At 29.1% G+C, this 26,802-nt stretch overlaps 1 protein-coding gene across 1 annotated transcript in view; it reads left to right on the top strand.

The window, feature by feature from the left end:
- LOC135959037 (putative mediator of RNA polymerase II transcription subunit 26) overlaps positions 1 to 26,802 on the top strand; it is a 147,260-nt gene that overhangs the window by 83,795 nt on the left and 36,663 nt on the right. The window contains exons 3-4 of the mRNA XM_065510030.1: positions 637 to 1,522; positions 20,527 to 21,532. Coding sequence (XP_065366102.1) covers positions 637 to 1,522; positions 20,527 to 21,532 — 1,892 coding nt within the window. The remainder of the gene's footprint in view (positions 1 to 636; positions 1,523 to 20,526; positions 21,533 to 26,802) is intronic.

Here is a 26,802-nt window from a genome sequence, read left to right as displayed (position 1 = left end):
ATACCTAAATGAAATCTCACATAGTCAGTGCTGAGGTGTTTTTGAGTTGATTTGTATTGACATGAGTTCGTAGTAATATGAAAATGTTCATATATTTCCTTAAAAACATAAAAAAAATATTTCAAGGTGAAAAACCGTTACCGATATAATCTAAATAATTGTTACCGTTGGTAGCCATAGTTGATTTTTGCATTTACTAATCTGTAGCTAAACTTTAAATTTCTCAAGTTTAAAAAATTTTAAACTTTTTACAAAATTTAATTAAAACCTTCAATTTAAAGCATTCAATAACGTAGTCGTAGCACAAAACAAATTATATTCGTATTTTTCTTTGAAATTGGAAATTGAAAATAAGTTGCAATAAACATAAATATTGACACTGGAATTTTTTTGCAAAACAATCTATATTATGAAAGCGGACAGTAGGAACTGCATTCTAAATAAATTAAATTAAAAGAAAACAACATCTTTTTAAGAATATTTCTAAAGGTTTCCACTGTATTTTATCATTTTCTATCTCATTACTTCGTGCACGTACAGATTCTTTTTGTATTTTTTCATTTATATGAAATTCTACTTGTTCTGTGTATAGTTTATATTTAATTTTTTGTTGTAAATAAATTTTTAACATTGCAGGTAATACCGAGAGCAAATAAATTTCAACAACGACGTTACGGTGGCAGTTTACGTTGCACAACAAATCCACACAATCGGCAGGGTCTAGAAGGAGACCGGGATGGGGGTTTATCGTCTGGTACGGCAGGTGGTGCTCACAATGTGGGACGCTCAAATTCCTTTAGATTCAATAGGCCACGTAATGCATTTAGTTCATCATCAAGTTCAGGCTTAAACAGTTTGGGTGTTGTGGCGGGCGTTGCAGCCGGAGGCGGCCTCATTGGCGAACGTACATGTAGTGCCAGTTTAAGCAACAGCAAATTGAGTGGCAGTAGCAGCAGTTTATTGTGTAAACATATTAAATATTGTTGTCTACATCAGCAGCAACAACATCAACAGCAAAAGAATTTAACTCAAACAATACCACCGTGCAGCCAACAGCCGCAACATCATCTGCAACAACAGCAATTGTTTCAACAGCAACCATCCGCACACCAGCAACAGCCTTCAATACATTATGTACAGAAATCCTACCATCCTGACTATCCCTGCAACAATGCCACACAAATTCCTAACGCCCCTTGCTCCAATACCACCAACAATTGTTGCAGTAATTTAACAACAACGGGTGCTACAACAACGACGGTCACTACACGTCTTGGGCCAGATGGTGAGGATAATGCAGCTAGTGGCATTTTAAATAATGGTCTGGCGAATTGTTTAGCCAATGGTCAACTTCATCAGCATCACCAGCACCAGCAGCAGCAACAACAACACCATCATCACAATCACAATCAACATCAGCAATCATCATCGTCTTCTTCCTCCTCATCATCAAACTCTCAACAGAATAAGCAACAACCACAAAAACGTCATTCAATTATATTGGAACGTGCTTTTGACTTTGGTAAGTGGACTATATATTCTAACCACAACAAGTACAACATTATATAAAAAAAAAACATACAAAAAACTTGCAACAATAAACCGAGAAACAGCAACATCAACTATATTTAGTATATAACAAAAGCAATTTAAAGATGGCCAGCATAGATTATTTTGTGACATTTCGGCAGTGCACTCAAAAAAAATTATTAATTGAAAAAGAATTATTTTTCTTGAACATTTTTAAATGAAAATTATTGAAAATAACACTGCTACAAAATGACACTTTTTGTCAGAACTTAAAAAGCCAGCTAGTGGAGGTCGTAGGCCTAGGTGAGGACATACTAAAACCGTTTTCAAATTTTTAGTTATTTTGAAAAAACTGTTTTAGGGTAGGTCGTAGTACTTTAGTACCTCTAACTCACACATTTTTAGACCGATTTCAAAATTTTAAACAATTATAGTTAGAATTAAGCTTTCATAACATGTATGTATAAGATCTATATTCCTAGAAATTGTTTAAGTTTTTATAAATAGTTTGGCTTTCTTTTTTATTTTTTTTCCTAATTTTTCAAATTCAACAATAGTTATTTTATTTTTTGTCTATGAAACCCTATTTTTTTTCCACAGTAATTTATAGTCAATTTTATGTAGACAAAAACGAGATATTAGTAGTTCAAATCGGTTTATACTTGCATAAGTTATTAAACTTTTTCAAAAAAGTTCCACAAAATTTACATTGTAAATTAAAAATTGTACAAACATTTTTTTTTATACAGTTTTTTGTTTTTCTTTTTATTCATATGGGCTGGGGGAGAAAATACTAAAAAAGGTGTTAATGAAAAGTTGAATAACTTTTACAATTTTCATCCGATTTGAATTATTAAAACGATGGTTTGTTAAGAACTAAATTTTCTTAATACATTGGTATAAATTTGTATAAGCTTCTGTATCAAAATAAGCAATGAAAAACGATTAAAATCAAAACAGTTGATAAATTTTTGTTTTTGTTTTAGATATTCTTAACAAAAACAATACTTATAACCAGGGAAACCAAAATATGCAATTGCATGTTTTTTCTGGTGAGTCTAATGAGCACATGGATAAGATATTTACACGTTTCAGAACTATTTAAGAATTTTGCATATTTTACCCTTAAATACATATTTTTGCATATATTTGTTTTAAGAGCATATTTATGTCATATTTTGCGTTTTTAGAGCATATTTTACTGTTTAATAGCATATTTTGAGTTTATCAAAAACAAGTTTTGTCTTACTTATTTTTCGCTGTTGTGTTACAGGTTTTTACTTCCTTTGTTTAAAATTCAAAATTGAAAAATAGATGGCTTTTCACCAAAAAAAAATTTAAAAAACAGAAATTTTTTTTTTAAATTTAAAATAACTATAAAATAAAATTTTTTATCCAAAAAATGAAAAAACTGAAAAAAATTTTCACCTAAAAAAAAAAAAATTTTAATTAAAAACTCCAAAAAAAATTTTTGTTCACCTAAAAATATTTAAATTTTTTATTTTGAAGTATAATTAGGTGAAGGGTATATAAGATTCGGCACAGCCGAATATAGCTCTCTTACTTGTTTTAATATAAAATAAGCACTATTTTAATAATAGCTCCATCTAAATATCAAATTTTAGTTCTAATTCAAACATAACCGTTCTAAGTGTTAAAGAAATATTGTCTTTTATATTTGCTCCTATAACATCAGTTGATGTTGAAAGAACATTTTCTATGTATAAAAATGTTTTCAGATCAGATTCAGATAGACAACGATTTTTATTTGAAAATTTAAGTAAATTTTTTTTGGTTAAAAATTATGTAAAAGTTTGTTTTTTTTTTAAATTTTAAGAGCATATTTTAAAGTTTCTACTGCATATTTAAAGCACCTAAAACGCTTTTTTTTAGAGCATATTTCCGGTTTCCCTGCTTATAACTAACAAATGTATCAAAAAATGTACGTAATTTTAAAGCGTAATCAGTTTTCTTTTTAACCCCGTTAAAAAATTTAAAGTCGGACAGAGACTGACTGAGTTACAAATCGATAAGTTCACGGACATAACTGAAAATGGTTTTTTCACAATAACTTGTGAATTTGAGGGTGTTTTGGACATTTTTTGACACAATTTCTAATGTACTCAGCAAGCCCTGTAACCTACGCTAGGACGTTTTCCCAGTTTTTTTTTCCATCGTAGCACCGTGTAATTGGTGAAGAAATTAAGTAGTATGCTAAGTTAGTTACTATTACCGCTAAGAAAAGATTGCCACAAAAATTGTGTGTCAGCTATACTACTACTTAGAGTGTCCAAAAAACGATAAATTTAAAAAACCGGTTTCCAGTTTAACCGAAGAGTGTGTTTATGAAAAAATATCTATTAAATTTTTATTTAATAGATATTTAGCATTTTTGAATTCATTATGCAATTATTGTATATCTTTTACGAAATGTTGTCAAGTGCTACATTTTTCTATAAAATAAATCAATATTTTTAAAAATGGTATAAACGTTTTTCATAAATATGTTTGAATGAGCTTTGGAAAATAGTATTTTATTAAAACCGGTTAACCATCTTAAAAAACCGGTTTGTCAAAAAACTTTAAAAATTAATTTGAAAATATTGTAAACCCAAGTTTTTCTAATAGGTTTTCCCGTATTCAATAAAAAAGGTCAGAGTGTTTATTTTTCATCAAATTCAGTGTTACTTTGTTATTTAGTGTTTGTTTGGCTTTTGCTAACCAAGTAATATTTTATACCATATTCTTTGATAAATAACGTAAGTAATAAGGTGGTTAGATTACTAACCACCGTGACTGAAATAGGTTTTATATAAAGTGTTTCTCTACATAATATTATGTTATTTTGTAAGGATGCCGTGTGTACTCAATGAACATTAAATTGAAGATATTTTGTTCGAGGGTATACCTTTGGATTCGAATGCGACGAAGAAGAGAATTATTAGGATTTGGCTAATGCTTCTGTTAGTGACTTATCAACCCAAACTGCTGTGGTAGAACCAATTTAAAAATCTTCAAGAACAAATTTAAAACAATTAAGCTCCATTTATGTAAAAATTTGATTATTTTTCACGACTAGTCGGATTGAGTTATTGTAAAAAAGTAAAGTTTGGAGTAAATTATAAATAAGAAAACATTTTTGGACAACTAAAGAATGTGCCAGAAAATCTTAAACCATTCAATACAAAAATTCTAAAAAATACGTAAATTTATTCAAATATTTGGGGTATTTACACGGTCTACTATTTGGTCACATTGTCATAATGTCCTAATATATTATGATAGTTTAAACAAATTTTTGTTGTGTTTCAAACAAAAAAAAATCTAAACTAATAAGACTATTTGAACTATGTTTATTGTTTTGTCATAAAATCATACTTTTTTTGTTAAACCACAACAACAACTATTATAAAAATTATGACAATATGACTAATAGCAGACCGTGTGAATACTCCAATTATACAAATTCATTAAACATTAAAATATTGGCATTGGAAATCCTACCATTAAAAATTTTATAGTCGCTTCCGTTACCTTTTTGGAGAACCTGGGATAACTTTCCTGTGTTCTTTAATTCTTTTTTCACAACAGCTCAATAACTTTCCATAGAACAGTGAAGCAGAATCAAAATGTTTTGGAAATAAATCTGGCATATCTAAAGGGCTGGTCCGATCGGGATAAAATTTGACGTAGACATGGAGTTATTAAAATGGACACTACAAATCCTGGGGCGTTGCACAGAGGGATTTTGGTGTCAAAAAGTCAATTTTTCAAACACTCAATTTCAAAACTCAAATGCTGCAGTTTTGTAGAGAAATGTTTAAAGATGAAATGTACACTTATAGTTTTAAGAAAAATTTTATTTTATTTTCCATAAACCGTTAAGAAGATATGCCCAAATCTATAAGTCTCTAAAAATTATTTTATTTTTGATTTTCCATGGAGAAAGAAAAAATGTAGCCCTACTTTTCCCCAAGCTGTTTTTTTAATTAAATGAAAGGTGGCAGTGTTTTGTTTCGATTAAAAAAAACATAATTTTCGGAAGTTTTCGGAACAGGATTAAAACTTAAATTTTTTTGTCGTATAATAAACGAAATATCAAAAAAATTCTTATATATGTATGGGTTTCGTGGGCGGTAGGCGTGACCGATTTTATTGAAACTCGGCATGCGTTCTTCATTTGTTTCAAAAAATATATGTACCAAATTTCTAGATTTTTACTTGGATATGCGAAAAAATCTATTTGGATTGTAAATCGGATGGGAAACCAAAAAATTACACTTGTTTGAGTCGCAATAGCAACGCACAGAAGGATGGCTTCATACATTTTTTTGCAAAAATTATAAGGAGTGGTCGTAAGAGCTGAAATTTGGCACCGAGAATTATATGGTCCAAAATAAAAAAAAAATAAAATTTTATCAAAATCGACCATACAATCCAAATAGATATTTTCGCATAAAATTTTTCCTATCCAAGTAAAAGTCTAGAAATTTGGCACATATATTTTCTGAAACAAAAGAAGAACGTATGCTAAGTTTTATTAAAATTGGCCATGCCCACTGCATACCGCCCATGCAATCCAAATGCAATACATTTTTGTGCAAAAAATATAAGGAGTGGTCGTAGAGCATTGAAATTTGGCACCGAGAATTATATGGACTAAATTAAGAAAAAAATTTAATTTTATCAAAATCGTCCATGCCCAACGCCCACTGGCCATAAAATCCGAATTGTTTTTTTCATATAAAATTGTTTATATCCAAGCAAAAATTTGGTACACACAGTTTCAATAAAATCGGTCACGCCCACCGCCCACAAAACCCATAAATAGAAAAGAATTATTTTGATATTTCGTTTATTATTCATCCTGTTCCGAAAATTATTTTTTTTAATCGAAACAACAGCTTGTGGGGCTACATTTTTTTTAATGGAAAATCAAAAATAAAATAATTTTTAGAGACTTATAGATTTGGGCATATCTTCTTAAGGGTTTATGATATCCCCATAATGTTACATTTTTCAAATCTGTTAAAGGTAAATGGTATTATAAGGAAACTTATACATATATAAACTACTAAATTGCGTGTAAATATAAGTACATTTTTGCTTAGCACCCTTGCATGGACTTTACATAAATTTTTTAAAAATAAAATACAATTTTTTTTAAAACTGTAAGTGTAAACATTTCTCTACAACATCTTTAAACATTTCTCTACAAAACTGCATCATTTGATTTTTGAAATTGAGTTTTTGAAAAATTTACTTTTTGACACCAAAATCCCTCTGTGCTCCCTTCAAAATTTGACCTATTTTTTTTAACAAAATTTCAAATTTGAGCCACATGTTGTAAAATCCCAAAGCTGGGGTCGAATTACCAAATTCGATATTGAGTAAAACTGATCGTAATTTTCTTATTTGAGATTATGGCATTCGATATCGAGTAGGAAATTTAGTACATTTTATTAAAATTACGATAACGAAATCATTTTTCACAAGTATTTTTTCAGCAGCGAAGGAAATGTGGACCCTATGGGTAAAATTGTAAAAAATACCATTTTTGGGATTTGTGCTCCAATTTTTAGGATTTTCGAGATTCCCTTTGATTTTTTGATAAGTTTTTTTTATAATTTGTTATTTAGAATGACAAATTTAAAAAACTTTGAAAACTTCATTGAGTTTTAATAATAAATAAAGATTTTATTACATATTACATACAGTTTTGTCTATAAATTGTTTTCAAAACTGAAAATATTCAACATATTTTTTTAGTTTTTGCAGATTTTTTCTTACAATTTATCTTCTTTATTTATTTTAAAGTAGTAAGACAAAAGGAAAAAAGAAAATAAGACAGTATTTTAGAGTGTCAAATATTTGTTTTCAAAATAAAGTACTATGGAATAATACATCTATTTTTAGCGAATTGGTAACGTAATCTTCTAATATTTTGTGCGTATACCTTTACCATCAATCGCAGATGCCAATATGCTCGGCAAATATTGGAACAATTTGATCCACATTTATTCCGAACTAATTTTTTTTGTTTAAAAAGTTAATTTTTGGTCTTACAAAAAAAAACTTCAAGTCAATATCTCAATTAGATTCCAATCTTTCAAATCGGAAACCAATAAATTCCACGTGTTTATAAAGTTTACATGTCAAAGGTAACCTACTTTGAGCCGTCATTGCATTTAATATATGTGTATTAGTGCTGGTTCATAAGCGTCAATGGAGGAGAGGTTATTGGACAGATTTTCCTCTTTTTCTTCTTCATTTTTCTATAAGCTCAGCATTAGCTTAAGTAAATTTGGCGTGTGTGAACCAGCACGTATATTTATTAGTGTTGATGACTGTGCACATTACTCTTCAAATTAAAGAAATACTGCAGCAGTTTAATTGTTTTAGGAATTTCCTCAATAAAAATAAAGAAGCAACTTTGTCTTTTTGACTACTACATTCTTCTAGTGTATATTGTTATATACTTAAACATAGAAAATGAAATCCAATTGAATTTAAAACCAAAACCCACTGACAAAATACTTGACTTGGACATACTCCCTCTCTGTACAAAACTATTTCAATGCTCGTTTAGAATGTTCAGAAACAATGAAACAACTTAAATGTTTTTATACGATTATTGATTTAAATGTTAAAATATGATTTGCAGGACAAAACGCAATTGGATCAAATAACAACAAGGAAAGAAAGTAGAAAATATGTAGGGAGGGAGTGAGGGAGTGAGTAAGAGGATTTTGGATTTATTCAACAGTCATGTTCAGAGTATTGAAAAAGTCTGAAGTGGGTATTAAACATGACTTTGCAAACTGCAGAAGTTCTTTTGTATTATTTCTTTTTTTGTGGGATTTTCCGAAACTTGTACTTGAACACAAGTTGTACTTACAGCAAGCAAAACAAAAAACCCACTAAAACATGCCTGAACATGTCATGAAAATAATTTTAATTGAACACAGCTGCATTAAGAATGTGAACGAAAGAATTGGGTGTTTGTGAATACAACAATAATAGCAATGAAAGTTATTTTATTTGTTTAGTTTTTCATGTTTTTTAGGGTTCAATAAACATCATTTTATACACGAGCCATGTCTGCTGGTTGGTTTCAGCAAATGTCAAAAAATTTATGAAAACCTGAAGAAAAAGTAACAATAAAAAGGATTGTATTTCAAAATATCATAACATTGTGCTATTACGTTTTTGATTATTTTGAGTTTTCGAACATGTTTTTTAAAATGTTATTTTTTATCTTTATTGCATGAGTTTTAATGTAATTTATTTTGACAGGCGATTTTCGTGTGCAAAATGTATGAAGAGAAATAAATGATGGATTTTGTTAAAATAAGCAAAAATATAAAAAAAATTAGAAAATTATGGAGAGTAGATAGATGGGGGAATATTTAAGAATTATATTCATTTTAATTTAATAAAATTGAATTCAGTCCTTCTATAGTAAGGACTGAGATCGAATAAATCTTAACATACATAAATAATTGAAAAGAAACCACTAACCCTACAGTTTTGATTTTTTTTATTTGATTGAAATTATTATTACAACTTACAACTTTCCTTTTCCAGAAGCCTTTCCGTTAAGGTTTTTATTGAGCTTTCTGTTACTTTGTTCAAACAGATAGTCCATATCCGTTTAAAATCTACCACACTTTTGGACAAATTTTTGTGCTTTTCAATTCTCATTTAACAAGAGCCCAATATCTTTCCACTAGCCTTAGCTCCAGGCAGTTTTGAGGAATTGCCTCTCTTGGTAAAAATACCACATTATTGTTCTTGTACCACTCTAGACCTTGCTTACCTTGCTTAGTGAGAGGATGACAAATCAGGACAAAAATAAGTGGACACATTAAAAAGTCTTATGAATGGAAGCATCCTCTTTTGTAAACATTCCTTGGTGTAAATTTCGGTATTTATAGAGCCTTTTGTAACAAATGTTTGGCTTCTTTTGCCGCAACTGCATATTGGTTGCCATACGAAGAACTTATTGCAAAAATGTTCAGCTTTTAGTTCCAAAACTTTTCTAAAACATTCCCTCAAGCATCACCAACCTAAAAATATTGACCCGGAAGCTGCAAAATTATATTTATACCCTACACCACCATAGTGGGGTGTAGGGTATAAATCTCTTAAAAATGTTGGTATACACACAAAATTCAACATAAATAAAAAAGTGACCATTTTGAAACAAAAATCAAAAAAGTTTTTGAAAAAAATGTAAAATTTTTTTTATTTTTTTTAAACATCGATTTTATATTCTATTATAATTCATGCAATCAATAACAATTTAAATTAAATCTGAATTATTTAATTGTTTTTGATTTATTTTTAATTTGCCATAATTGCATTAACACAGTTAATTAAAATGACTACAATATATGAATTAAAAAAAATATCAACACATTCTGAAACTGAGAATATTTACATACATATGTATATAAAAATATGTTTTTCATTAAAACATTACATATCGTAATCAGTGAAAATATAACAATAACAAGTAGTTTTTTTTTAAACCAACAAAAGAACACTAATTTACAAATTAAAACAAGTAGCAGTTGTATACAAAAGTATATGGGGGATTTCATGTCAAGTGAACCAACTTTTGAAATCGATGTCTTCCGATCGGGATGAAATTTGCACCAAGCTTAGCTCTATTGGATAGTAACTCAGACACAATTTTTCAACAACATCGGTCGAGAACTCTCTGAGTTATAGGGGGTAAAATTTTGACAATTTGGTCAAACAGGGGTTTTTTCTTATCCATGTAACTTATTACCTATTGTTCTTAGCAAAATGTGTTCCAAATAGTATAGATAGCTATTTCTTCGATCTTTCGAAAAAAAATATTTAAAAAAAAAAATAAAAAATTTTTAATATTTTTTTTCCGAAATCAAAAACTTTTTTGACTTTTTTTTAAAATACGCTATTTTTTTTTATTTTTTTTTTTTTCTTAAAATAAAGTTTAGATATTTTCCTTGAACACCTACTTGGTCGCTTAGTGGGATGCGAGTGGGATATCTATCAAAATAAATATTTTGTAACTCAAAACATAAAATTTTTGACTTTTTTTGCAAAATCAAAAACTTTGCTGACTTTTTTTTTTCAAAATGGACCCTTTTTTAATCTTTTTTTTTTAGGTCAAACAAAAGCTTAGATATTATCCTTGAAGACCCTTTTGGTCGCTTAGTGGGATGCGAGTGAGATATCTATCAAAATAAATATTTTTTAACTCAAGACTTACAATTTTTGACTTTTTTTTTTGCAAATACGATTTTTTTTCCAAATGGGCCCTTTTTTTAAAATTTTTTTTGTAGTCAAAAGAAAGCTTAGGTCCATTCCTTTAAGATATTTTTAGTCCCTTAGTGGGATGCGAGTAGGATATCTATCAAAATAAATATTTTGTAACGCAAGACATACAATTTTTTAATTTTTTTTTGCAAAATCAAAATTTTTTTCCAATATGGGCCCTTTTTTAATTTTTTTTTTTGCTCAAAAGAAAGCTTAGGTCCATTCCTTTAAGATATTTTTAGTCCCTTAGTGGGATGCGAGTGGGATATCTATCAAAATAAATGTTTTAACACAAAAATTGTATGTCTTGAGTTACAAAACATTTATTTTGATATATATCCCACTCGCATCCCACTAAGCGATCAAAACCATCTTAAAGGAATAGGCCTAAGCTTTCTTTATAGCAAAAAAAAAAATTACAAAAAGGGCCCATTTTAAAAAAAAGTCAAAAAAGTTTTTGATTTTGCCAAAAAATCAAAAATTGTATATCTTGAGTTACAAAATATTTATTTTGATAGATATCCCACTCGTATCCCACTAAGGGACCTAAAATATCTTAAAGGAATGGACCTAAGCTTTCTTTTGACTAAAAAAAAATTTTTAAAAAAGGGCCCATTTTGAAAAAAAATTCGAATTTGCAAAAAAAAAAGTCAATAATTGAATGTCTTGAGTTACAACATTTTTATTTTAATAGATATCCTACTCACATCTTCCTAAGTGACAAAATAGGTCTTAAAGGAAAAGACCTAAGCTTTCTTTTGAGCAAAAAAAATTTTTAAAAAAAAGTCCCATATTGGAAAAAAATTTCGATTTTGCAAAAAAAAATTAAAAAATTGTATGTCTTGCGTTACAAAATATTTATTTTGATAGATATCCCACTCGCATCCCACTAAGGGACTAAAAATATCTTAAAGGAATGGACCTAGGCTTTCTTTTGAGCAAAAAAAAAAAATTAAAAAAGGGCCCATATTGGAAAAAAATTTTGATTTTGCAAAAAAAAATTAAAAAATTGTATGTCTTGCGTTACAAAATATTTATTTTGATAGATATCCTACTCGCATCCCACTAAGGGACTAAAAATATCTTAAAGGAATGGACCTAAGCTTTCTTTTGACTACAAAAAAAATTTAAAAAAAAGGGCCCATTTGGAAAAAAAATCGTATTTGCAAAAAAAAAAGTCAAAAATTGTAAGTCTTGAGTTAAAAAATATTTATTTTGATAGATATCCCACTCGCATCCCACTAAGCGACCAAAAGGGTCTTCAAGGATAATATCTAAGCTTTTGTTTGACCTAAAAAAAAAGATTAAAAAAGGGTCCATTTTGAAAAAAAAAATCAACAAAGTTTTTGATTTTGCAAAAAAAGTCAAAAATTTTATGTTTTGAGTTACAAAATATTTATTTTGATAGATATCCCACTCGCATCCCACTAAGCGACCAAGTAGGTGTTCAAGGAAAATATCTAAACTTTATTTTAAGAAAAAAAAAAAATAAAAAAAAATAGCGTATTTTAAAAAAAAGTCAAAAAAGTTTTTGATTTCGGAAAAAAAATATTAAAAATTTTTTATTTTTTTTTTTAAATATTTTTTTTCGAAAGATCGAAGAAATAGCTATCTATACTATTTGGAACACATTTTGCTAAGAACAATAGGTAATAAGTTACATGGATAAGAAAAAACCCCTGTTTGACCAAATTGTCAAAATTTTACCCCCTATAACTCAGAGAGTTCTCGACCGATGTTGTTGAAAAATTGTGTCTGAGTTACTATCCAATAGAGCTAACCTTGGTGCAAATTTCATCCCGATCGGAAGACATCGATTTCAAAAATTGGTTCACTTGACATGAAATCCCCCATATATAAAATTCAATATTAAATAGGATTTAAAACACCCACCGAAAACAGTAGATTCATATGTACTTGAAACAGTGCTTGTTTATCTTTGTGGGGGATTGAGGGGGTTTCATTCCTGACCGAATTTGTTTATTAAACAATATGCCAGTTGATTGTTATAAACAATATTATTGCAAATATTGAAATACCGAAAACATTAAAGAAACAATGAATTGAAATAATACAAATACAATGAGTACATTTCCAATACATATTTTATTAGATTTTTGATTTGGCAAAAAACAAGCATAATGAAAACTCAATTGAAATAAATTTGTATAAAAAATCAAATATTTATGAGAGATCAAATAAATGCGACAATATGAAATGCTACAGCAGAGATTTATTTTTGAGTTTTATTGAAACACTAAGAAACATTCCTGCTTATAGACATAGGTTTATAATATTATAAACCAAATGAGAAATACATTACTTAAGTACTTATGCAGATGTCTAAATTATATCAGTAGTCGGCACTAATAGCCCCATGGGCCGAACATGGTCGAGCCATTACTAAACTACTTCTAAGCAATGTATTTAACATGAAGTGTAATATATGTTTATCAGTAATTGCTTATCATTAAATAACTTTTTCTAATTTATTTATATCTTTTACAAACATCACAGCAAACCTAAATCATTTTCTAATATTGTGTAGTGTATGAAAACAAAAAGTAAATTTTGAATGCGGTTAACAAATACAAAAATTGTATGATTGCATTTCAATTGAATTTCAACTGTAAATGTAGAACATGACAAATCCTTTATTGGTTTTAGATGTTTTTTTTTTACAAAAACATTTCAATAAATTGTATTGACTAGACTTTTGTCAGGATGGATAAATATTTATTGTTTATGGTCAAAATAGTGAACGACACGCACGTACTTGCAAGCTAACCAGTTCGGGAGTTATGGGCGGGGATCTTGTTACTATTTAGAGACCTAGTGTTCAATATCAAAAAAATTACGTGCGCTTTTAATGCCCTTATCAGGCCAACAAGAATATTATCATAAACTTTTATTTACATTGTCTAGTTTCTAATACAGCTAGATGTTGTTAGCTGTAGCCAACTATCCCTCCCATCCATGGTTTTTTTTTTTTTTTTATGGGCTATCAATTTAAAAAAAAACCCTACCACACCCTTTCCTTACTTACGACACTGAAGTTTTACATAAAAAAAATCACAACTTATTTCATCTTCATTATTTCATATATTATAAAAAAAATGTATAGAAAGATCATAATTAAGAGAGTGAGTAATAGTATAATAACCTTACATGTTGTAAGTAAGTAAGAATTTGTCTTAAAACAAACTAATAACAACGAAATTTTTAAGCTTTGCTTTTGTAGTATGTCACTCTTAACTGAGCGATTGTTTAATTCTCTTATTTAAAATAAAGCATGTGATAAAGAGTTCTTTGTTATAGCTCGATCAAAACAAAATAGAAATATGTTTATAATTACGTATTCTACGAGTACATTAATGATAATTTATTTAAAGGCAGTGACATATAAATATATATTTAAAAAAATGTTCAAAGGTTTGACTTACATACATGAGTTGATTCCAGGGATGCTGAAGGCCTTCTGCTTTCTCGAGGAATTGACGATGTGTGTAAAGTTATTAATTTTTCAGAAATGTTAAATATATTTATATGCTAGTGTTATATGTATATAAGTTTATGTTAACATACTTTAGCAAAATTGAATTTACTCTTAAATAAAAATTAGATGTATACGAATAGTCTTAAAACTGGGATATTTGTAAGGTAGGTATTATTAAATACTGGGATTAGTTTATAAATCGGAAGTTAGACATTTTACTGGATGGAAATAATAAGTAAATGTAGATCGGGATTATTGTTAATAAAATAGGATATAAAAAGTTAGATTTGATAAGTTTTAGGTGTATTACTAGTGTTATATAAAATATATGTAAATCATTTTCTTTAGGTTTTCATTAATTTTCAATATATGTTTTACATAATATTTTATACATTTTATTTTAAAATTTATATAGGAAATTATTTAGTTGTCACATTTGTGTTAGATAATTGTTGTAATTTAGTATATAAATGTAATCTTATTTAGTTTAATTGGAACTATGTGTTTTAGTTAGATATCTTTAGTTGTAGTATAAGTTATTTTTTTTTTATATTGGTAATATAGTTGTCAATTCTGGTAGTTGAAGTATAGCCGGGAAATAAAAGTTGGATTTATCGTCAAGAATATGGATTTGTGGTTGGTTCGAAGGTTGACTAGTTGTTGTTTGATGTGCATATATCAGTTGAATCTGGACAGTTTTGATGTAATTCCAGGGTGTAATCGAAATTATATCTTTCGAGTGATGAAATTTGATGCTGATTGACCATGTGGTCCACACACCAAAATGTCAGAAAGAAAACTCACCCGAGAGATTGTTGTGGAGCTACACATGGAAAACCCAATAGTAATTAGATTGGATTCCTTAATTTATTAAAATAATCATACAATTACCTTATGTTTAAATATATAAGATGAACAAAAAAAAAATTCGGGATGAAATGTTCGGTCCTATTCCTTATGGAAATTATTTGGACACACTTCCGAAATAAATGATCAAAACTTTCGCACATAAATTTGTATAATATAGAATCTTGGATACAAATTTCTTTAATTTAATTTTTCTACGTTGATTTTTTTATTTTTTTTTTTCTCTGATTTTAGCGATATCAAAAGTTTGTGTGTCTTATTTGGTGTTAAAAATGTAAAAGACCTGTTCCATCGATCATTACGATAGATCACACCACTTATTGCGTTTTAAATTATCTTAATTTTGACTTAACTTCTTTTTTTAAAAAAAAAAAATTGAGTAAAAGCTTTAAGAAGAGTACATATGAATTGCTACACATATAGCTATCTCAAAAACCATGTATGCGACATATACATGATAACACCGAAATATACATGATGATAAGTTAGTGAAAAGTAAGTGTAAAAGAGAATAGCTGAAAATTGTCAACGTTGTATTTAATAGTATTCAGTTATAATGTAATAAATACATTTGGTACACTTTTGTGTAAATGCATACTAAAGAAAAGTACCAAAATATGATTAGACATGCAAAAATTTATTTTTAAGTAAAATAAGTACTTTTGTTTAAAATTAAACAAATAGAGATGTTACAAAATGTTTAATAAGTAATAAATTTAATTAAATCTAAATGACTTATTGAAAAAACAACTGTACTAGTAAACGTGACACTTTTGTTTATTTTTCATAAAAAATTATAATGTTAAAATTAAGGTGCAAAGAATGTTTAAATTACCGTTCGATTTCTGTAGTATCAGATTTGATTATTAGTAATCCACTGTTAATCAAAATGTTTTTGTCAAGGGCTACGGCTCCAATCAACTACCGTTGCGCGACACTGGGGAACATTTGGTGGGTTTAGTTTTAATTTGAGAATATTGACATTTCTACAGAAAGATCTATTAAATTGTTAATTCAAAATTTAATTTTTTCCAAATGTTCATAATATAATCTATTTACAGCTTATCTTAGTCGTTATCATGAGAAATAACAAATTAATAGAAATAGTTCGATTAACGATAAATTTTAATTAATGTCGCGTTCATGTACCTCATTGTATGTTAAAAATACCCCGCGACCGCTCCAAAATTTAGTGGCTTTAACTAAGCTAATAGATTTTAAAAAAAGAAGGTAACTATTCAAACATGACAACTATCAAGGGAAAGTTATACTATTCTAGTTTATTTAAAAACTCTTTAAAAAATTATCTTCCAATTCGCAGATTTTTACATTTTTCTAGATGCAATCAGAAATAGTTATATTATTGAAGCGTTTTGGACTCCATGTTTCAACTCAGTTTTTTGTTCTAAACATAGTCATACTAAAATGCAATTGAAAAATGGACATATAAGACTTAAAATTACGTGATTTTTTAAAATTTTTAGTTTTTATTTAGAAACATTTGTACAATATAAATTTGTTCTTTCTGGCATTATATAAATTTCGTGCGAAAAGAACTTTTTCACAGGTATTACGGTTGCACGTCTGGTAGCATAATCTGGGCGTTGATGGGTTGTAGGAATCAGTTGCGTTCTTTTTGAGAAATATCATTTTTCGTAGGCAGCCTCCGCTTGCAAAATAACGAACTTGCGGAAGTTTGGTTGGATGAACAAAAGAAAATGCTGCTGTTTACAATTTTGTTGTTGCTAAAGTTGAATGCGGCAATATTGTGAATGAGGAATAGGCTTAAATGAAGGATTTTTTTTTTTATGTTTTGGAAATAAAAATGGATCCGCCATTTTGAATTTGAAAAAATTTACCTCGGATTCGAAATCAGCAATCTTGAATACCCCTGTATACAAAATTTTCATGTAAATCAGAAGACATTTTAAAATTTAAGCCGCCATATTGGATCCGCCATTTTGAATTTGAAAAATCAGAAACCTTTAAAACTCCCGTATACCGATTTTCATCTTGTTCAGTGTTTCCGTATAGTTTTGGCCACAAAAATGGGTAAAATTACCTATAGTGCAGCGTCTTTATACTAAAGACAACGTCTTTATACTAAAGACAACGTCTTTATACTAAAGACAACGTCTTTATACTAAAGACAACGTCTTTATACTAAAGACAACGTCTTTATACTAAAGACAACGTCTTTATACTAAAGACAACGTCTTTATACTAAAGACAACGTCTTTATACTGAAGACAACGTCTTTATACTAAAGACAACGTCGTTATACTAAAGACAACGTCGTTATACTAAAGACAACGTCTTTATACTAAAGACAACGTCTTTATACTAAAGACAACGTCTTTATACTAAAGACAATGTCTTTATACTGAAGACAACGTCTTTATACTAAAGACAACGTCGTTATACTAAAGACAACGTCGTTATACTAAAGACAACGTCTTTATACTAAAGACAACGTCTTTATACTAAAGACAACGTCTTTATACTAAAGACAACGTCTTTATACTAAAGACAACGTCTTTATACTAAAGACAACGTCTTTATACTAAAGACAACGTCTTTATACTAAAGACAACGTCTTTATACTAAAGACAACGTCTTTATACTAAAGACAACGTCTTTATACTAAAGACAACGTCTTTATACTAAAGACAACGTCTTTATACTAAAGACAACGTCTTTATACTAAAGACAACGTCTTTATACTAAAGACAACGTCTTTATACTAAAGACAACGTCTTTATACTAAAGACAACGTCTTTATACTAAAGACAACGTCTTTATACTAAAGACAACGTCTTTATACTAAAGACAACGTCTTTATACTAAAGACAACGTCTTTATACTAAAGACAACGTCTTTATACTAAAGACAACGTCTTTATACTAAAGACAACGTCTTTATACTAAGGACAACGTCTTTATACTAAAGACAACGTCTTTATACTAAAGAGAAAAAATATAGTTGGGCATGGTTACTGTAACCATTTCAATATTGTTACAAGTTTTTTAACTATATTATAGTCACAGTAACCATTTACATGATTGTGTTAACCATAATATGGTTAATTTACGATTCACATGATTGTATCAACCATATATATGGTTACATTAAACAAATATATGTTTGTGACAACCATTCATATGATGAAGGACTTATCATATTATGTTGCTCTCGGCTTAAGGCTTATCATAATCTGAGAACAACATATTATGATAAAATTATTCATCATAAATATGGTTGCCACAAACATATATTTGTTTACTGGTTGATACAATCATGTGAAACATAAATTAACCATAAATTATCCATATTATGGTTACCACAATCATGTAAATAGTTACTGTGACTATAATATTGTTAAAAATCTTCTAACACTATTTAAATGGTTACAGTAACCATGCCCAATTATATTTTTTCTCTGCGTGTACTAAAGACAACGTTTTTATACAGATGCCTTTATACTAAAGATCACGTCTTTATACTAAGATCAACGTTTATAAATGACATTGTCATTTTTACTAAAGACTACGTAGTTATAATAAAGTCCTTTTATTAAATACTACATCCTTATATTAAAGATTAAGTCTTTTAAATAATGAAGGTTTATGCTAATTTTTGGTAAATATCCTTAACGTTTTTTTTTTTAATATCATTCAAATATATTTATAGCATTTAAAAGTAGTTACAACTTTGTTTATGAACATAAATGCTTTCGGGTTGTAGTTGTTTATTTGCATGTATAATACCACTCACATACATACATATGTATTGTAGCTATATACAAATACATAACTACAAGGATCGTGTCAATATTTTTCAACTTGTGCATGTTTATGCATGCATGTTTAAACGTGTTCATTTACTAGTACAAAAGGTTACTGCTGTACATACAAATAATGTTTTATACACGATAACATGAGATGCGTTTTTTTTTGAAGTTTTTGCCATTTTGGTTGCATGTTGCAGTAAATGAAACTGAGATGGATTATATGGTTACACTGGGAAAAATGTTGGATTAAAAACGAAATATTTTAAGTTATGATGGAGTCTTAAGTAGTTAAAATAAAAGACTATTTTATGGTGATGTTTTATAATAAATTATTTTATTATTTCATTTCAAACTTTTTTACAAAAGTGTATTAAACCCCAGTTTTCTCTCAGTTTTTTTTTTTTTGTTTAACTACTTAAATTTAAGTATGAGTATTAAACATTTTTGGCAGACATTTTCTCTGTACAATAGTTTGCACAAACATAGGCAGACGTTTCAAAAAAGAGCAACGTACACAGAATTAGTACGTGTATAAATAAACATGTTTTATGAACAAATAATTGTTTAAAAAAAAGAGGAGAAACAGGAATAGAAATTAGATGAAAGGAAACATTTCACTTTATGTGAAAACATGAACTAAAAGTTCATCTGAAATGTATGTTGTTTAACAGTCATCATGAACGAATAATCTCATGTTGGAATAAAATAGCCTACACTTTGATACATAAAAAACATATATTTACACCTAAATGTGTTGCAAGGGAGATTTTGAGAAAAAAAAATTGGGTTGGGAAATTTGGTTTTAAATTTAATGGAGATTGAAAATAAAATTGAGTTTTATTTTAATACCCTTCGCCATGAGTGGCAAGGCTATATAAAGTTTGGCATTCCATTTGCGACCGATATAGCCATGTCCGTCTGTATGTTGAAATCAACTTTCCGTAGCCCCTAAATAATTAACATGCATGATTTATATAATAATATATCCGCTATAGACGCGATTCGATAGCTTTTTAAAATCGAGAAAATAGCACCAAAAATGGCTGAAATATATGGAAAAAACCAGGCAACCTCGATTTTTTACCTATTTTTGGATATCAAAGACTTTTGCAACGATGTATATAACGACATATTAAGTCGGATCTACAATGGGTCAAAATCAGGAAAAATATTTTTTAATCCAAATATTTTTTCACCAAAAAAATTTTTTACCATAAAATTTTTTTAGCTAATAAATTTAAAAAAATAATAAACAAATTTAAAAATTTTTTTTTGGACATTTTCGTGAGCCGACTGAATGTATAGAATTTATATTAGTATCAACATTCTGAATCATTAACTTTGGGTTCTAAAATTCTAAAATTATTTATTTTAAGTTTGCACTCCGATCCACAATGAAATGGATAAATTTAAGAAAAATAAATGCAGCCCTTCATTCATAAATAATACGAAAAAAAACATGATATAAATTGAATATATGTACATTTCTCTTGCTTCTCATTTTACTGACACATTTAACAATTTCAATTTGCAGATGCCAGTTGTGATGAAAGTGATACCATCAGTACAACATCATCAACACCAACAACAACAAATATACCCTACAATATTCTAAAACCAATTTTAAAACAACCACAACAGCAGCAGCAGCAGCAACAGCAAAACGCCCATCAAATACATGTGGTACAACAAAACTCCTCCACCACCATACAACCGAAATCAATACTAAAAGACAATAGTCAGCATCAACAGCAGCAGCAGCAACAACAGCAATTGCAACAATTGCAGCAGCAGCAACAAATACATCGAACATTACCACAACCACCTAAAAATGCTGGTCTGGGTGCATATCATACAAAAGAGACGGCATTACAAAGAATCCAACAACAAAGTGGTCTGTTACATGGCAGTCGTACAAATCTATCAAATTTATGTGGAGCAAATCCTCTAGGACCAATAACATCTACAACAACACTAAATCATTACTCATCATCAACGTCACAACCAACAACAGCTACACCATATGGCAACAGCAGCACTGCGGGCGGTTTAGTCGACGGTGGGATGGGAATGGCCAATCGTAGTTGCAGTACTTTCAATATGACCACAATTGGCATGGGAAATAGTGCGGCGGCTACATGCAACAGCTCCAGCAACAATACTAATGGTACATTTGCCTCGGGCTCGGGCTTTATGGAATTACACTCACCCTCCCATGTAAGCGGGGGAGGCGGCATAGGTGGTGTGGGTTTGTTGTCAGGTACAGGATTTAATAAACTAAATGAAACTTTAATCAACACGCATGCAAATAGTTTGAGTACCTCGTCGACGAGAAATAATCTACAATCGATACGGGCACAAAAGTCGCCCATCTTAAATAGAAGACGTTCGTCGTCTATTGTGGCAAATCTTCTTACAGCTGATTTTACATACAATCAGAACGCAACGTCGGCGTCAACGTCAGCCACAGCAAATGCCTCGTCAGGCAATATGATGAATGATGGCACTCATGTTGGCACTTTGTCTCACAGTAATACGCGGTAAGGCTGCTAATTTTTTTTTGTTATTTCATTACAATTTTTAGTTGATATTTATTTTTTTTTGTTCAGTATTTGCTTAGCAAACAAAAAGTCTGAAATAGAAACACAAAAATACAAAATGAATGCAAAATAAGCAGGGGTTCTCATGTAGCAATTCTGTTTTGTTGGAGTCCGAAAATACTAATAGTTTATCCCGAGCATTTTATTGAAGTAACGATATTATTAAAGTCACAACTTCAAAACATTATAAGTATGTTCATGTAAATACAGTTTCATGAAAGATATGAGTTTTGTCTTTGAAACACATTTTTGAAAATCGGTTGGAAGATGTCTGAGCGACGGCAGTTTAAAGTCAAGAGGACATTTGTATGGAGCTATGTGAAATAATCGACCGGTTTTTGCCAGTTTTGATATAAATATATTCAAAATTGCTACATGAGCTTTGCGCCCAAAGTTTACATGGACAGCCATCCAGACAGCCAGACGGAAGGACTTCCTTTAATAGACTCAGAAAGTGATGGTATACTTTAGGGTGGGTGTTAGACTCCCACTTTGGTGGTGTAGAGTATAAATATCGTTCTTTCACTAAAACGAAGTAATCGAGAAAAACTCTAAGTATTTCTGTAACATAGAATTACTACATGATAACACCGCTACATATTTTTCTCTTTCAATTTTGTATCACTGTGTAATTTTCAATTTCTTTGTTTAGACTTGCCAAGGTCCATTTACTTTACTCTCCACGTAAGCCTTTATACATACTTGGATACATGACTAGGGCTTCGTTGTGTAGCTGCGTATTGTAAACGTAAACGTGTGAACAACAATTGCATCATTATTGAAGATTAGTTTTCTTTATTTCTTTGCCATTGTCGTCCTTTGTCACTGTGCAATCTTTGTAATGTAATCAGGTTGCTTTTATAGTGTTTTATGGCAAATGCAGAGGAGGAAAGACGAAAGGCAGCATTTTTGTTTGAAGCTACTGCTACAAAGATGCTTAACGAAATTAGAAACAGGTGGTGGAGATGAGGAATACATATTAATCAAGGTTGTTGAAAGGTTGTTTTATAAATAAGGCTTTAGGAAAACCTTTGGAAAATTTAAGACTTACAAATGAAATTGTTGTACAATAGTTTATTTTTTAAGTAGTTTATTTGTTTGTATTACAATTGATTGTTTTTAAAAAGAGGAAAAATTATAATAAAGTCTTAAAAAGCAACAATCCACGGTGGTAAATTCCGGCCAACAATTTTTTTTTTCTGTTTTTTAATTTTTATAAAATTTGGATGGTAAATTTTTCTAAACGTAACTATATGGTTATTTATAGTTGTGTAAAGTCAAAGGTTTTTTCTTGTCATTTGAATATTAGAAAAATTTAATTTTTTTTTACTTTTGAATCGAAGTAGCATGTGCTTTTTTCTTTACAGTTTTTTTTTTTTGCAAATTAGCACATTTTTTTATAAAACAATTAGCAGTTAACCATTCCACGTAGTTATTAAGGAGTTTTTTCGTGTTCTTTTTATATAAAAGTGAAGTGCTTAGGAACTAGTTTTAAATCTATAGAAACTAAATTAAAAAAAAGTTTGAAAGGCCAGAACAAATTAAAATTGGCTATTAGAGGTTAGGTGAAAATTACATATAATACTGTAAAGTATCAAGAGTAAGTAATATAAATTTCGGCAGCAATTATCAGTCATTCCAACGAATTCAGAACGATTTCAGTGCCTTCATATTTTACACATTTTTTTTGTATTTTCTTTGTCAATTTCAAAAATTATGTAAGTTTGAGAGTTATTTATGTCTATGCTGATTTGGCCAAACCATGTATTTGTATGTTCAATGGATCATTTATGTTATTTTTAATTATAAACCTAATTGAAGCCATTTTTCGATACTTTTATAACGTCAATGTTTATTTGGCCAACCCCTGTATGCAATTTCTAATATTTTTTTAGATGGATCAAGTGTGTTGTTCTTAAATGTACACCAAATTTCAGGCATTTACATGAATAACCTAATTTTTCCGATAATTTCAAAACGTCCATGATTGTTTGGCCAAACCCTGTATATGTATTCCGAAATTTTTACGACCATTTTTTTCAATCACTTACTATTCTTCTTTTTTGGACTAAATTTCAGGCATTTACATGAATAACCTAATTTTTTCGATACTTTTAAAACGTCCATGAACGTTTGGCCAAACCATGTATGTATATGTAATCCGAAATTAGAATGACCAATTTTTTTTCGATCACATATTTTAATCTTTAATTTTGGACTAAATTTCAGACACTTACATGCACTTTTTTTGATACTTTTAGAAGTCCATGCTTTTTTGGACAAACCAATATTTATCGATCGATCGGTTATGTTATTCTTAATACAAATACCAACTTTCAAACATTTTTATGAAGAAATAAAGAAGTTATGGATTTTTAGCCGGAATTGACCACCGTGCAACTGATCTGGTTGATACAGGCAAACATTTTTTTATTGTAAACGTTTTTAATCACCATAAATTTTAAGCTATTTTTTGATAAAATAATATTTTTATTGCAATTTTTTTTGTATTACTCTTTTAAATACATTGCATTTAATATTGTTTTTATGTTTTCGAAATAAAAAGTGAAGAGATTACTTCCGAACGCGCATTTTTTTTATTGATATCAATTTGATACATTGCGACTAGTCTCGATTGAAAATGATTGCGACTAACGGAGGGTTAAAACAATATTATGGTAGTTATTCAAACTTAATATATGAGACGAATACTTAATATCATATTCAATAATAATTAAGTATACGTCATGTAGTTCATAGGACTGGCTAAACAAAACTGCGCTTTCGATTTGTTGGCTAAAAAATATACTTCGTTCAGCGCTTATGTCATTGGGCTGATATCTATTGAGTGTATGCCTTAAAAATTCGGGATTTATCTTTTGAATGCGGTTTTAGTTTTAAAAACTTATATGTCATTTTGAAGGGTACATATCTGTCATTTATTCTCACATAGTTATGGAACATTATAGTGTAATCAACAACATTTTTTGTTTTGCTTCGAAAATGTCGAAGTTTGTGCCAACAATGCATCATATGCGGGAAGTTTTGCTTTACTTCCTTAATTTTAACGTTGAATTCAAAGACCGCCCAGGCCAACAAAAAAAGCATTGGAGGCATTACTCCATGAAGATTGTTGTAAAACTCAACTAGAGCTTGCAAAATCATTGGGAGCTACTCAAGCTGCAATTTCAAAATGTTTGCGAGCAGCAGGATTCATCCAAAAACAAGGAAATTTGGTACCATAGGAATAGAAGCCGATAAACCTTGAAAGACGATTTTATATGTAAGAAATTACGCATGAACGCTATAAAATGTTTGTTTCTATCGATGCAGAACGCTCTCTCTCTCTGGGATATTTTGGAACAGAGTATCCGAAATTGGCTTAATTTGTTAATGGCCTCAAAAGATGAGCAGAAAGATGAGAAATTATTTCAAATTAAAAGCTAAACATTTTTAAAAATTCCGCATTTTTAAGTCATACAGCCAATGATTCTAAATATCATAAATGAATTAAGCTTGGCACAAACTTGATTCAAGTTTCTCGATTAATCGACAATTATTAATCGAATATTTTTTTATTTTAAACTACGACTAATGTTTATGCGTATGACAAGCCTATTCATGAATGCGATAAAGTTCTTGAACTACAGTTCGACTATAGTTTTTATAGCCTATTGAATGTTCACTAATATGTTTTCATTATTTTCTTTTCCCTTTGAAATATTTAATGCCTGTTTGCCCCAAATTCATTATTTTTGAAATACTAAAATTGTTTTTTTTATTTCCCATAAACTAATTTGATTAAATAAACCAAATAAAATTAAAATTTCATGAATTTTTCAAGAATAAATCAATCATAGCGAAAAAGCAATTCAACAGCTAACATCCAAACAGGATATGGAAAAAAAATCAATAAAATAAATTAAAATATTTTGTTTGCCTTCCTCACACACAAATAATTTAAAGTATAGAAAAAAAGTCATCTGAAGCACCCAGTAGTTCTGGGAGACTGAAAAGTGATTTGGCCAGATAATTAAATATAGTATTGGTAAGTTCTGTAGCTAATCCTTAAATAGAAATATAATTAATGGAACAGTAAGAAATATATACTAATCCTTATTTTGATATACTAAAGTGACAATTGACTTCACGCTGGTTTATCTGGAATATATAAAGTAACCATTCGACTTTGTTTTTGCATTACAATGGCTACATAAGTGTCAAATGATATAAAACTATAAAAATTGGGGTAAGTCCTGTAAGGGATACACTGACTACTTGAAAAACTGCCTGGCAGTTAGTATGTGAACGTAAATAATTTGAAATTAAATTATTTATTAATAGAATTTTAAGAATTTTTATGACATGACACCAAAGCGCTTTAGTGTCATTGCAAGAGAGTACATTTTGTAATTTCCTTAATTTAGCTGAGGTTAACATTTTTTTTTTCTAAGAAAAACTTAATTGCGAGAATTGAGATGAAATACAAAACAAGAGAACGACTAAGATATTTCCATTATGTGATATTTGAAAATCTTACCAATATGCAGTTAAAAATAACACAAGTTTACAAAGTTTTTATAATAAAAATTAACAGTATAATTCTGTTTTTTTTTTATAAATATTTATGTGCTTTAGAACACTCCAACTATAGGCTCCGTGCATACGCTAGTCCCAAAAACCCTGATAATTCCGTTCAAATTCGCCACAGTGGGGTCAATCGGAAGAATTGTGATAATAAATCTGATGCGATTGCAAAATGATTGACAGTTAGTGTTTTTCTTTTCCCGGGTAATCGGGAATTGTCGCCTAGAACATATTATTAAATTTTAAGAATGTAGTCTTCGTTAAAAAGCTAAAAAATTTCTTTGGTTTTAAAACGTAATTGGATACAAATAAAAGAAATCCAATAAAAATTTAATATAAAGAGATAAACTGACACGATTTCTCATTTTGGTTATATACAAGCTAGTCACCATTTGTAATTTTTATCGGTTCTACCTTCGTTAGATTCCAATTAATACTGTTAATTTGCAAAAAAATAAATATTTTATTTAATTTCACTCTCTGAGGCAAATTTGTACTAGCCCTTGTCATAAAGAACAAAAACTGTGAACATTTAAAAGCAAAAAAATTACATCTTCAAGATCAAAATCGCAAAAAACCTTAAAAAATATGATTTTTTTTACCTTTTTTCCCCTGTTCAAGTC

This window comes from Calliphora vicina, chromosome 4 (genome assembly GCF_958450345.1).
Source record: "Calliphora vicina chromosome 4, idCalVici1.1, whole genome shotgun sequence".
Taxonomy (NCBI): Eukaryota; Metazoa; Arthropoda; class Insecta; order Diptera; family Calliphoridae; genus Calliphora; species Calliphora vicina.
Note: the sequence above shows the minus strand (reverse complement) of the source record. Positions and strands in the feature narration are given on the sequence as shown.